This window comes from Prionailurus viverrinus, chromosome A1 (genome assembly GCF_022837055.1).
Source record: "Prionailurus viverrinus isolate Anna chromosome A1, UM_Priviv_1.0, whole genome shotgun sequence".
NCBI classification, from domain to species: Eukaryota; Metazoa; Chordata; class Mammalia; order Carnivora; family Felidae; genus Prionailurus; species Prionailurus viverrinus.
The window spans coordinates 232,602,188-232,616,455 of record NC_062561.1 but is presented as its reverse complement, the minus strand read 5'-3'; the positions used below and the strand labels follow the sequence as shown (position 1 = coordinate 232,616,455).

The 14,268-nt window shown below is 49.7% G+C and overlaps 1 protein-coding gene across 1 annotated transcript in view; it reads left to right on the top strand.

The window, feature by feature from the left end:
* Positions 1 to 14,268, top strand: part of ANKRD33B (ankyrin repeat domain 33B) — an 86,226-nt gene that overhangs the window by 61,979 nt on the left and 9,979 nt on the right. Inside the window, exon 3 of the mRNA XM_047868420.1 lies at positions 7,339 to 7,479. Coding sequence (XP_047724376.1) covers positions 7,339 to 7,479 — 141 coding nt within the window. The remainder of the gene's footprint in view (positions 1 to 7,338; positions 7,480 to 14,268) is intronic.

Below are 14,268 nucleotides of genomic sequence, written 5' to 3'. Positions count from 1 at the left end.
TGACCTGAGCTGAACTCAAGAGTCCGATGCTTAACCAGCTGAGCCACCCAGGTGCCCCAAAAGGAGCTAGCTTTCTAAAGAGTTGTGAAGTAGTAGAGACCATTAAGGGTTTTAAGTAGTAGTTTTCATGATCAGAAGAATTTCTTCTTGGAGTTATCATATTGGTAATGTGGAGAATTGATGAGAAGGCAGAAATGGAACTAAGGAGGACAGTTAGGAGATGGGCTGTAGCCCTTGGGGATGTGATGGTCCAGATCAGGGAGTAGTTATGGGGATGGGGAGACAAGAATAGACTTGCAAGATATTTAAGACATGGGGTTGGCAGAATTGCATGATACTTTGGATGGGGGAAAAAGTGAGGGAGGGCTGAAGACGAAGCCCAGATTTCTGGCTTGGACACCTAGGTGATTGGTGATGTTCATCACTGAATAAGGAATGTGAGAGAGAGGAACAGGTTTCGAAGAAACCTGTTTTGGGTTTGATTTGTTTGTGGGACACTCAAGATGAAATATCCATTACACAGATATTTAGCTAAGAAAGTCACGAAGAGGGACAGAGCTAGAGATAAGCAGTCTGGGAGTTCTAGAGTGATATCTGGATCCAGGAGAACGGATAGGTCACTGAGGAAGAGTGTATGGATAAGAGGAGGGCTTAGTTTTGCATCTGAGGCACAACAGCATTTCAGGAAGAAGAGAACAGAGACTCTCATAAAGGAAATTGAGGAGTGGCTGGAGAGATAGGAGGAAAATCAGAATCACAGGATTATTACTGGTCATTGCAATGGACTGGATGTTTGTGTTCCTTCCAAACTTGTGTTAAATCCTGACCCCCAAGATGATGGTATTATGAGGTGGGCTTTTGGGAGATGATGAGGTCATGATGGTGGAGCCCTCATGGATAGCATTAGTGCTTTTAGAAAAGAGACTCCAGAAAGTTCCCTCCCCCATTCTGCCATGTGGGGGCACAACAAGAAGACAGCTGTCTATGAACCAAGAATCAGTTCTTACCAGAGACAGAATCTGCTGGTATCTTGATCTTGGACTCCCAGACAATAGAACTGTGAACTATAAATATTTGTTGTTTGAGCCACCCATTCTATGGCAGTTTGTTACAGCAGCCTGAATGGACTAAGACAGTCATATGTATGTATGAAATTTTTTTAAGATGGGAGACCCGTTCACATGAACATCCAGTTAGCTATTGCTGCGTAACGAGCAACCCCAAACTCTAGTTTAAGATATATTTGTTGTTCATGCATCATTGAATGGACTGGGGATCAGATAATCTAGATTACTTTTGCTCACATGTGTGTGAGTGAGCTGGACCCTGTTCTAGAGTGTGCTTGTGTACTCCAGCTATGGCAGGTCTGCTCCATGGACTTCCTGTCCTCTTCCTGGGACCATCAGGCTGGCTTGGGCATGTTTTTCTTATGAAGATAGCTAAGGCACAAGTGCGAGAAGGAGTTTAGCCAAGTAAGTGCGTTTCAAGCTTCTGCTTGCATTATGCCTTTTATTTTATTTTATTTTATTTTATTTTATTTTATTTTATTTTATTATTTATTTATTTTAACATACTTGGATTTTTAAAAATGTTTTATTCATTTTTGGGAGACAAAGGAAGAGAGGGAGAGAGAGAGAGAGAGAGAGAGAGAGAGACCATGAGTGGGGAATGGGTAGAGAGAGAGGGAGACACAGACTCTGAAGCAGGCTTCAGGCTCTGCACTGTCAGCACAGAGCCTGATGTGGGGCTTGAACTCATGAGCTGTGAGATCATGACCTGAGCCGAAGTCAGTCACTCAACCGACTGAGCCACCCGCGCGCCCCAGCCAATGTTTTTCTTAACAGAAGAACTGTGAAGTCATGTGACAAAGGACAAAGTGAAAAATTTGAGCCATCAGTGCAATCTGATCACAGTGGATTTGCTAGGAGGGAGAGGTTGAAGAGAGAGGAGGTCATCAGTAGCACGGATATTCCACAGAAGTGGGCAGAGAGTGTTTTTAAAGCACTGGAACGGGAGGAGAGATTGGCATCTTTAAATAGAAGAGTCACCCTTCTTTTTTCTTAAGGAGGGAAGGACGAGAGACTGCTTGTGGATGTGGGGAAGTTTGTGAGGGTGGTGAGGGAAAGTCGGGGGGTTCCCTTCTTGTGGTTTCTGTTCCCTCTGTGAGGTAGAGGGTGTGTCATCTCCTGAGAGTGGGGTTGGCTGGGAGGTAGGTGATTTAAGAGTGGGAAAGTTTGTGCTCGCTTCGGCAGCCACGTGCTCAAAGCGGAGCGATGCAGAGATCGCCTTGCCTCTGTGCAAGATGGCATGCGAATTCATGAAGTTCCACGTTAAAAAAAAAAAAAGAAAGAAAAAAAGCAGTGGGAGAGTTAAAAATTTTCCACATGGGACTTAGGGGATAGTCAGCTGGGAAACAGCATAGGTGGGCTGGGTGGGGGATCCAGGCGACCTTTTCCATCCATGGGCACCACGGCTGTCACGGATTTCCACCCTCATACACTCACTCGGCGTTGATGCTGTTGGCCATCCATATTGGAGCCAGAAACCTGGCGGCAGGGCGATACCAGAACTCAGCTTCAGCTTTTTAGTCTCTGCTCCTGGCTCAGCCAGTCATCAAGGCCTGTCCGGTCAGGTCTTCAGGGGCCCTCAAAGTCAGCCACGCCTCTCCACCCGCCTGCCCTCCCAGGGCTCATTGCCCACCCACCGCCCAGGAAGGCTTGGGCGCAGCGGGGAGAGGATCCACAGCCAGCTGCCCACCCAGAATCATTCCTGACCTTGTATTCTTGTTGAGTGGCCCCATGCTAGATCCCCCTTTTTGAAAAGACACTTTTGATTTTACAACAGTTGGACTCACAGAAGAGCTCCAGAGGTGGTAGAGAGAGTCTCTTATACCCACACCCGGTTCCCCTGCGGTTAGATCTTACATTAGTGATATACGTTTGACACAGTGAACGAACAGTGTCGATGCTTTATTAGCATTCACTCACGTCCATTCTTTACTCAGACTTTATCAGCTTTTCTCCGATGCCCTTCTTCTGTTCCAGGTCCCGTGTGGGGTTCCACGTTGCATTTAGTTGTCATGTGAGGCTTCTCTTGTCTGTGATGGTTTCTCATACTTTCCTTGTTTTTGTGACCTTGACGGTGTGGGGAGTACAGGTCAGGTAGTTTGTAGAGTATCCCTCAGTTTGGGCGTGCCTTATGTTTCCTCGTGGTTAGACTAGGGTTGTAACTTTTGACGGGGAGGACCACGGAGGAAAGTACTGTTCTCGTCACATCTTACCAAAAGTCCTGTTTTAAAAAAAAAAATGCAGTGACAGTTGTTAAAGATGGCGAAAGACTTCATTCAGGTGAAGACTATCTTCATTGAGTGAAAGACTATCTTCACTGAGATAGGTACAGGGACCGCTGCCATGGGATTTTGCAGATGGTGGAGGGGGTTTGGCTCCGCTCCCAGTACAGCATGGGCAAGTGGGAATTTATAGCCAAGGAACAGGGTGAGGGACAGCAGGTGGAAAATCACTCAGAAGAATATCCGGGGAAAAGGGAGTTCTGGTTAAACTGAGGTAACAGGACTCTTGCTGAAGACGGGACAGGGTGATCTGTCATTCCCGGGGCAGGGGGGCGGTATGGAGGGTGAGGGCCGTGATCAGATATGGAGGGTGGTGCTGGTCAAACTGAATGGAGTTCTTGCTAAAACTAGATTTTCTAAGGAAATGCACAGAGGGGCCAGGGAGAGGGTTCAGGAGCCCAACCGAAGTTTGGTCAAGCACAGAATCTTTGTCAGTACGGCCGTCAACATGACTTACCACCATGGATGTTCACCTTGGTCACCTGGCTGAGGCTGTTGTGTTTGACAAGTGTCTCCGCTGTCCCCTCCCTGCTCACCATAGTCTCCTTGAAAGGAAGTCGCTCTGCAGAGCTGCGCGTAAGGAGCGGGTTGTTACGTCCCACTGCCTTCAGAAGGTAGACCTGCATGAATTATCTGGAACTTTTCTGCAAGGCACTTTTTTTTACACACACTGTCTGTAATTTTCAAAAACGGTGAGGTCGATATTATCTCCCATTTTCTAGAAGTGGAAACAGAGACTCAGTGAAGTTGGCTCACCTTCCCAACGTCACCCACCTTTTCAGTGGCAGGCTGGGACTTGAACTTGGGTGTTCTCGCAGCCAGCTCTTCTGAGCACTAAGTTCTCTGTCTACGCTGTTGCTTAATCATACCACTGAAGTTAATTCATCCAGAATTCACTTAGCCCCTGGGTCACTTGTGCCCTTCTCTTAGGCAGGGTAAAGCTCATGGGGGTTGCTTTGGGGGTCTCAATGGAGAGCCCATCTTTTGAAAGGGTTTCATCCAAGGACTTCAGGAACTAAATGTAATCCCAGAAGGTTGGACGGGGCTCAAACTAGATTTCAGTATGGTGCATGTTCTGGTTATGTAAGCAAGGCTGTGTGTGTTTGTCCTCTGTGTCTATCTATCTCTATTACTCCAACTCTTGATTCCAGCTCAGGTCATCATCTCACGCTTTGTGGGATTGCATCCTGCATTGGACTCTGCCCTGACAGCATACAGCCTGCTTGGGATTCTCTCTCTCCCTCTCTCTCTCTGCCCCTCTCCTGTTCGCTCTAAGATTCCATTTCTGGGAGAGCCAAACTGTAATTAAAAACTGTTTGGTGACTGAGGACTTAGCATAGTGATTCCATTTTGGACCTATTGTCTTGTTATTTACAGAAGACAGGTTAATATCTCTGTGTCCTTAGAAGCATCTTGTCCACTGTTGATTTCATTGAACAAGACCATCTGTGTTAAAGAGGGATTATTCTGATATCCTGAGAAAGCCAGTGGGGAGGCAGGATGGATTTCCTGGGTCATTGGAAGCTCAGGCCTGGATGTCAGAAGGCGTCAGCCACACGTTGATTTTCCTGAGCTCAACATAACAAGCAGAACAGTTCTGTATAATGGGCTGTTTGCAGTGTGGATTTTCAGATTTTCCTCTCTCCGCCTGTTCAAAGCGTTTAGGATATATTGGTGCAAAGGACATCCTGGTGCAAATCACGACAGACACGCATTTTAGAAGAAATGGCTCTGAACGAATTGCAATTCGTTTCACTTCGACCCTGGCTAAATCTAAGTGACAGGTGCCGCAGAGCGTTCAGCTGGGTGACAAACCTGACTGAGATCAAAGGACCTTCCCGTCCCTGACAGTTTAGAGCAATTAAGCTGCTCTGGGCACCTGGCGGCTGGCATCATACCCTCCCCGGCACCTTTGATGACAACGGAGGGCACAGTGAGTCGAAGCACGAGCTGGTCGGAAACTGTGAGTCACGGCTGGTGTGTGGCACCCGTGTGTTTCTGGCTTGTTCCCGGCAAGGTCGTGCTGTTAGTCAGTGTTTCTCTCTCAGAAAGCTTCACGGTTCACCTTTCAGTTTTTGCCATGAGTTCAGGAGATGGGCTGAGGTCCGTGGTAAGCGGCCAGTAATGCTTCTAGAAGAGTCCGCACCCCAATTTTTGTCGAGAGTGGGCAGCCATGAGGCCTCACCTCCTCTGCCACATCCCAGATCTCATGCAGGGACTGTTCTAGAGTCAGCCAGGGTGGGGGGGAAGTGGCCTCATGGGTCTGGCATCTCCATGGTGCAGAGGCCTCCCTTGGGGGAGGAGGTGATACCTACTTAACCTCAGAGAGCACTGGAGTGTCCACGAGGCCCCATGGCTGCAGCCCGACAGTGGGGGTTCCCCAAGAGCACGTGTGCGCTGGAAAGAATGGGGGGGTTCAGAGAGCCAGAGGCCCAGGAGATGGTGTCGCGCAGGCTCTTGCCGTCTCCAGCGTAGGTTAGCTGAGTCAGCAGGGGCCGGGGTGCAGATGGCAGTTGCAGGGAGGGTCTGCGGGTGCAGGGAACGGTCTGGGGGTGCAGGGGCCCAGGTGAAGGGGAGGTGGGGAGAAAGCCATCTCCCACCTCCATGCGTTTGGTCCTCAAACTGTGAAATCTGAGCCCCTAGGGCAAGAGCTCTGAACAGGGGGGATTTGTCCAACGCTGGGGATATTTGGCAATATTTGGCCACATCCCCCCCGCCGCCCTCCAACCCTGGCTGACTCTAGGACAGTCGCTGCATGAGATCTGGGATGTGGCAGAGGAGGTGAGGCCTCATGGCTGCCCTCTGTCAACAAAAATTCGGGCGCAGACTCTTCCAGTCTTGGTTGTCATACCTGGGCAGGAGGAGAGATGTGGATGCCCCCGGCATCTAAGGGTGGAGACCAGGGATGCTGCTAACCATCCTACAATGCCCAGGGCAGTCCTACAACAAGAATAATCTGGCCCCAAATGTCACTAGCCCCAAGCTTGGGACCCTGCCCTAGGTGACTGAAGTGGAGGGACGCAGGGTGTCATTTCACACTAGGACTTCAGTATAGTGGCGGGCATCGGGCAGCATGTTTATTTGACCCGAGAATCTCTTAATGTGGCCCTGGTAGCTATATTTGAGGAGCTCCCCCCTCCATTTTGGTTTTCTGGGGTTGAGCCAGGAGAATCCTGGGAATAATGCTTTTTACCTGGCATTCTCCTTATTCACCCAGATCCAAGCACTTGTGGGCTTTTGATGAACCCCTTTGGGAATGAGCAGAAAATCGGGTCCTTTTTGGAGGTGCAAGGTGATAAAGGGGAGAATCTATATTCTTTTTTTGGGGTGGGAGTGGAAAATCTGTATTCTGAAATGAATGTTCTTACCAGCTTAGGTTATGGCTGGGTCTGGGTAGCAATCTTTCCCAGTTCCCTGTCTGCCTGTTCGTGTGTGTGTGAGAGACAGGCAGACAGACAGATAGACAGACACGTCTGAGTGGTAATGGACAGTGACAGCATGAACGGGCGTATCCTATTGGTGTGATGGTGACCTTCTCTTTGGGAGCACTGAGAAATGGCTCTGAGGTTCCTTTTTCGTTCTGCCTCTGTTTGCCTTGGCATCTCCTGCTGGGAGCTGACAGCATCTGGAACCTTCCCCCGACCAGCCAGTGTCGCTGGAGGCTAGTTCAGCTCAGTTTCCACCCCCACCCCCACAGCTCACTGGCTCCCCAGGCTCCCTCCTTACCAGTTTGACGGACAACTGAGCCCTCAAGGGGGCGGGCCAAAGAGAACCAGAGTGAACCAGGCTGGCTCCCTGTGTCTTCCTGTTTACCGGACTTCATGAGAATTATTTCTTGTGTCTAAGAGGCAACCCCCACCCCCACCCCCCGCAAGCGGGCTGGCCCGGGAGGTCAACCATGGGACCTTCTCTCTCTAGGAAGAATGCTTCACTGGGGTGCACACTCCTTGTGGAAGGTGGTCAGTAAACGTGTGTAATTCTCTTTGCAGGACATGCCACCATCACCAACTACTTGTTGAACTATTTTCCCGGCCTTGACCTTGAAAGGAGGAACGTGTTTGGGTTCACGGCCCTGATGAAAGCCGCCATGCAGGGCCGGACGGAATGCATCCGAGCCCTGATGTTGGCAGGTATGTCTCTACCTGCCCTGTGCGGTCCCAGGGGTCTCAGGAAGTGCTGATTTTGGCCCTTGAAAGAATGTGTATTGACGGGGCACCTGGGTGGCTCAGTCGGTTAAGTGTCCGACTCTTCCTTTCCGCTCAGGTAATGATCTCATAGGTTCGTGAGTTTAAGCCCCACGTCAGGCTCTGTGCTGACAGATTCACTATCTCTGCCTCTTTCTCTGTCCCTCCCCTGCTTGTGTTCTGTCTCTCTCTCTCTCAAAATAAATAAGCTTATATAAAAAAAGAATATGGGGGCGCCTGGGTGGCGCAGTCGGTTAAGCGTCCGACTTCAGCCAGGTCACGATCTCACGGTCCGTGAGTTCGAGCCCCGCGTCAGGCTCTGGGCTGATGGCTCAGGGCCTGGAGCCTGTTTCCGATTCTGTGTCTCCCTCTCTCTCTGCCCCTCCCCCGTTCATGCTCTGTCTCTCTCTGTCCCAAAAATAAATAAACGTTGAAAGAAATGAAAAAAAAAAAGAATATGTATCGAGAGGAATCAGTTCCATAGAGACTAAGCCTAGCAGATGTAGCGAAGAATGGTTTCTTTGAGGTGTGCAGCCGTTATCCTCTGAGTTGAAACAAACAAAAAGGAAAGCAAAGCCCTCAGGGTGGGGCGGGAGGTCACAGCACCTGTCACCCCATAGCAAACCCCTCCCTGCTGCCTGATGAGCTGTCCTTCACTCTTAGCTCCTTCCTGCCCATATTTGTTCGTCTTTGCTTATTTTATTTATTTTGAGAAAGGGTGGGGAGGGGCAGAGCCAGAAGGAAAGAGAATCCCCAGCAGGCTCTGTATAGTCAGTGCAGAGCCCGATGCGGGGCTCGAACTGCCGAACCATGAGATCATGACCTGAGCTGAAATCAAGAGTCAGATGCTTAATGGACTGACTTTTTTTTTTTCAAGTTAAGTTTTTTATTGGAATAATTTAGATGAATGGAGAGTGACAAAGATAGTACAGAGTCCCACCTGGTCCTCACTTGTTTCCTGCACATTAACGTCTTACTGGGGGGCCAACGTTGGTTCTTGACTTTTAAAATTTTTTTTTTTTTCAACGTTTATTTATTTTTGGGACAGAGAGAGACAGAGCATGAACGGGGGAGGGGCAGAGAGAGAGGGAGACACAGAATCGGAAACAGGCTCCAGGCTCTGAGCCATCAGCCCAGAGCCTGACGCGGGGCTCGAACTCCCGGACCGCGAGATCGTGACCTGGCTGAAGTCGGACGCTTAACCGACTGCGCCACCCAGGCGCCCCAGTTCTTGACTTTTAGCTAAACCCCAGACTTTATTCAGATTCCACCCGTTCTCCCATTGCTGTCCCCCTTCTGTTCCAGGATCCCATCCAGGCTCCCACATGTAACTGCCACGTGTCCCCAGTGTCCTGTGGTCGGTGACAGTTTCTCAGTCTTACCTCCCTGCTCATGACCTGTCTGGCTCCAAACTGGCCCGTATGGTGTCCTCGGCCTGTCATTTTCCTTGTGATTGGATTGGGGTTATACAAGTCACAGCTTCTTTGGATTTTTTTTTTTTTTTTTCTCCTGCTTTACCCTGAGGGTTTAGGAGAAACTGGAGGAAAAATAAATCCTGTAAGTGATGGCAGGCTTCGAAGAGGAAAACTTTCATGGAAATAAAAAAGATCATAATTAGAATTAGTCCCATTGATTGTGCTTTTGACTCTGACAGTTTCGTTTTTGAAAGGCGAGATACAGCAGTTTCAGACGAGTTTAGGCCTTGCCTGTCCCATAGCAGCAAAGAGACGCTTCCTCCTAATTAACCGGTGTTTGTGATGCTCTTGTATTTGGGGGAGGCTTCGTCTGCTTTTACTGCTTCTGGAGCTTAGTTATAATTGAGTGTAGGTTTTTAGTAATTTCCTTTTCTACCCAAGCACTTATGGTGTTAATCACATCACTTCATTTTTCCTGATGAATTAATTTGAATTACAGGCCCTTTTGTTCTTAGGTCAATTGCCTTGCCATCACTCCGGAAAATGCCCAGGTGTTGGCTGTCATTCGGCTTTTTTTCTGGGTCTGATGGAAGTTTCAGGCGTTCGCTAAGCATTTACAGGATTGCAGAAATGCCTCTGGGGCCTCTTGAGGGATGGGCGTGCTTCAGGGCAGCGCGTCCAGGGCCTCGGTTATGGATAATGAATTTGGCATTAGGTTTCATGGCGTTAGGTTTCCTTCCCCTTGCCCGTGCCCTCCTCCTGGGCCCTTCGCATCGGAGTCCAGCACGGTTCTCACGGGTGCAGACCTGTGGTCCACCCACCCTGAACTGTTCCTTGTCCGAGCAGAATGGTCAGCAGAACTGCCTTGGAAGCCAGGATCCCTGGTTCTTGATTCCAGTCCCTTGGTTTATCGTCTCTACACCTGGGCCAGTCACCTAACGCCCTGGGCCTCTGCTGGGACGGGAGGTGAACGACTGTAGGAAGTCGTAATGGGGACTGAATGAACTCCCATGTGGAAAGCCCTTGGGTGTATGTCCAGTGTGGAGGAAGCCTCTGGTCAATGGCGGTTGTTATTATTATTGTTACTTGTGAATTCATGTGCTCAGTAATTGTTTGTCACATGAATGAAAAGCAGTGGTATATTTTTCCCCCTTGAAAAATGTCCCTGTGGTGAAATACTTACACATTCCTGCCAAGGGTCGTGGGCACATAGCTCGCAGCTTCTGAATCTTTTTACTGCTGTCATTTGGTGCTGGATAATTCTTTGTGGTGGGGGGGGGGGGGGTGGGAGGCATCCCCGGAACTGTAGGAGATTCAGCACCTGCCCTGGCCTCTCCCCAGCAGGTGATGCTAGCACCCTCCCAGTCAACCAAAAATGTCTCCAGACATTGCTAAAAGTCCCCTGGGTGTATAAAACGGCCTCTTGTTGAGAAACAGTGATGTCAGTAATTTAAATGGGAAAGGACAGAAAAAAAGAAGAGAATCTTTTCCTTCTTATATGCATTCCTCCTTCCAGCTTGTTCTATAGTCCTTCTTAAAATAAAAATCTGACAGCTCTTCGGAGGGGTTTCTGAACTGCCCTCTAAGCTTTCGGTGTTTCACTTCTCGAAGATCTTAATTTTCTACTATTACCTCTGAGGTGGCTCACACTTCTTTTCCCCAGGAAAATGTGTTACACTTTCCTTTTACAGTAGATGTACGCGTGTGTTTTAAAAGAAGAAAAAGTGAGGAGCACCTGGGTGGCTCAGTCAGCTGAGCGTTTGACTCTTGGTTTCAGCTCAGGTCCCGATCTCACTCTTTGTGGGTTTCAGCCCCGCATTGGGCTCTGCACTGACAGTGAGGAGCCTGCTTGGGATTCTGTCTCTCTCTCCCTCTCTTTCTGCACCTGTCTCTCAAAATAAATAAACTTTTTTAAAAAAAAGAGACGCCTGGGTGGCTCAGTCGGTTGAGTGTCCAACTTCGGCTCAGGTCACGATCTCACGGCTCGTGAGTTCGAGCCCCGCGTTGGGCTCTGTGCTGACGGCTCAGAGCCTGGAGCCTGCTTCGGATTCTGTGCTTCCCTGTCTCTCTGCCCCACCCCACTCGCATTCTGTCTCTGTCTCCCTCAAAAATAAATAAACGTCAAAAAAGATTTTTTTTAAAGAAAGAAAAAAAATGTGTGATCGAATGTCTTTCCTGGGTTAGATGGAGAGCAATGAGGATACTCGTTGGGATGCCGAAAAATCTGCACCGGTAGTTTTAAGTCTTCTTTCCGTTTAATACGTCAATATTAAGAAAGCCTTTAAAGATACTAACGCACGAGTGTTTCTTGGGATTGACGCTTGAACACAGAGCGTGTTTAGTGTAGCTGTGGAAAGTCCCTTGAGAGATAATCAGTGGTCGTCATGTGATCATTTCAAAAGCAAAAGGCACACGCACTGTTATGCGTTAATGGGTAGAAATGCATATATCATCCCTCTTGTTCCAAGTGCAGGCTTTCTCCTGCACCTGAGTTGAACTTCCCAGTTGCAATTTCATTATATTCAGTAGGAAGCGTCTCCTTTGAGAAATGATGGATCATCGAACTGGATGCCCTGCCAGCACTGTTTAGATTTCCCAGTAGTTCATAACATACAGACACACGTCAGCTCTTATCTTACCTCGTCAGGCAGAACGAAATAACGTGGGAATTATCAAAACTTTGGATTTTATTAAAAATGTAACCGGGCTCTGGGAAGCTGATTTATTGGCTCTTTGGTTTTCGGCTTCCCCAGGACTAGCGTCAGCTCTGCTGATAAGAATCCCAGGTGGGGCCGTGGATTCTCGTTAATTCAGTGGAATATTAATGCCCCGAAGTGACAGGTCTATTTAAATAAGTGGCCCTGAGAAGCCATAATGAGGATGCGACTTTCTCTGAAGAGAAGCAGAACTCAGTGGAGGTTGGCAAGCTCTAGACCTGCTTAGGCTTTTGTACCTGAAGTGTGGTGTGATTTCTGTGGCATTCGGCCTTCGGGAAGCGGAAACAGGCAAACCCCTTCACGCGTCTGTGATCCCCAGCAACGACGCAGACATCCGGGAAGGTGTAGGAGGCTTGCTTAACGAGGGCCACTCTCCTCGTTGGTCCTGTGGTCATTCGTGTCCTAGGCGAGCCCCGACTGTGTGTGCTTCTGCAAAGCCAAGTGATACAACATCACAGCAGAGGTTTCTTTATTGTTTATAAGGACAACAGGAATCTCTTGTGAGCTGAGAATTTGCCAAGCTGGAATGATTTCAGATTAATTTGTAGAGAAAGGGCTAAAAATCAGGCATTCCATGTCACCACAGACAGTGTCTTAGCTTGGGCGCTTAGCTTGACGCAAAAGGAAACCTTGAGACAGGACGTGGGGACAACTAGTTTCTCTGGAAGGTGAGGGAGCCGGGTGAAGGATAGAAAGGGGAGACCCTGTGGGCAACTGGGACTCAGCCCTGCTGAGACTCCCTGAAGGACCAAGTACAAGGTATCTCAGAAATGCCTTTGGGGGTGGGGCAGGCTAGAAGGAGGTGCCCCATCCCCCACCCACCAAATCAGGGCTCTTTCCTGAGACCCTGTGTCCTGACTGATCGTATTGATTGATCCCCAAGATACAAGCCGGGATGGCACATGGGAGGAAAGCTGCAGGAGCTGGTCCACAGGCTCCTGTGTCAGGAGAAAGGCCTCTTGCTGGGAGGGGACCAGAGACGGGCTTAGAAGGGTAGGTAATGTTGGGGGGCTGGCAGAGAATTTGGAAAGGAAGTGATGTGCCCAGGCTCTGTCTGCCTTCTTCTAGTCTGGCCATGACTGCTGGGGGGACAGTATCTGAGAATGAATGACGGAAGGTAGCTTCTTTTCCTTTGGCACCTGTTTGGGATGCTTTCTGCTTCCAGGAACAGACATCCTGACTTGATGGGGGCTGAAAGCAAACAAGCCTCTGTTCCCCCCCCTCATCAGAAGTCTCAAGGCAGGCAGTGGCTGTGCAGAGCTGGCCCTGGGCTCCATGAGGACATCCCAGAACTGGGTTCCCTTTTCTGTTCACCCAGCACCCCTGACTCACCCAGCACCCCCATTCTCCCGGCACCTCCCACCCTCCCCACCCAGTACCCCCTCCCTTCCCACACAGCAGCACCCCTTCCTCCATCCAGCACCCCCTCCCCAGCACCTCCCATCCCCTCCCCCAGCACCCCCTTTCCCACAGCACCTCCTATCCCCCACCCAGCACCTCCCCTCCCCCCACCCAGCATCCCCCCTCCCCCAACACCTCCCCCCCACAACCAGCACCCCCCTCCCCCAAGCACTTCCTATCCTCCCTCACCCAGTACCCCCTCCCCCCCACAGCACCTCTTTCTCCCCCCAGCACCCTCCTTCCCCCATGCAGCAACCCCCTCCCCCCACATGTTGGCTGGTTACTTCACAATACACCAGAACTCTAGGCTTCAGATCTGTGTTTTAGACAGAAAGCGGCACTACCCACAGTCATCACTTTTATCAGGGTGCAAGAGCCTTCTCTTTGGGGCTCACTGACCCTTGTAAGAGAGGCTAAGGAAAAGGGGAACAGGATTGAAGTTACTGGGTTAGACCAGTATCCTCAACTGGGGGTGGGTGTTGCCCCCCCAGGGAACACGTGCTAATACCTGGGGAAATTTTTGGTTGTCACAACTGTGGAATGCTACTTGCCCCCACTGGGTAGAGACTGGGGTTGCTGTTAAAAGTCTTAACGATGCACAGGACGGCCCCCACAACAAAATGATCTGGCCCCAAATGTCAGTAGGACTGACATGGCAAAACCCTGGTCTACGCCAGTCACGACGCATTGCCCAGAACTAAGTGTGTTGCTGCCTTGAGTGAAATCGAGGACTTTGTGTAGACAACTCACAGCACTCAACATGGCAGCAAACGGACACGTGGGTAGGAGCCCAACTTCTGTCCGCATGGCTGGAGCACCGGGTGAGACAGCAGGGGTAGGGAGTGAGGGTGTCAGTATGTCCTGGGGAGAAGATGCACACACTGGCCTTTCAGAATCCTCTGTTCTCTGAAACGTTCACTTATAGAGTGGTGACCATCGGTGCTGGCCTCCCACGGTTTCATCGCTCTGTCTGGGCCATTAATGTGCCCTTCCTCACGACATGAATCCCAGGCGTGTAGCATGGCTCAAGTCCTCAGGCTACATTGCCATCAGAGTGGCCTTTGTTCTGTAAAAGTGTGTGGTTTCCAAGATCATTTTGAAGGGTTGTTGTTGGGTTTTTTTTCTGTTTATTTATTTAGAGAGAGATAGGAGGGGGTCGGAGAGGGAGGGAAAGAGAGAATCCCAAATAGGCTCTGTGACGT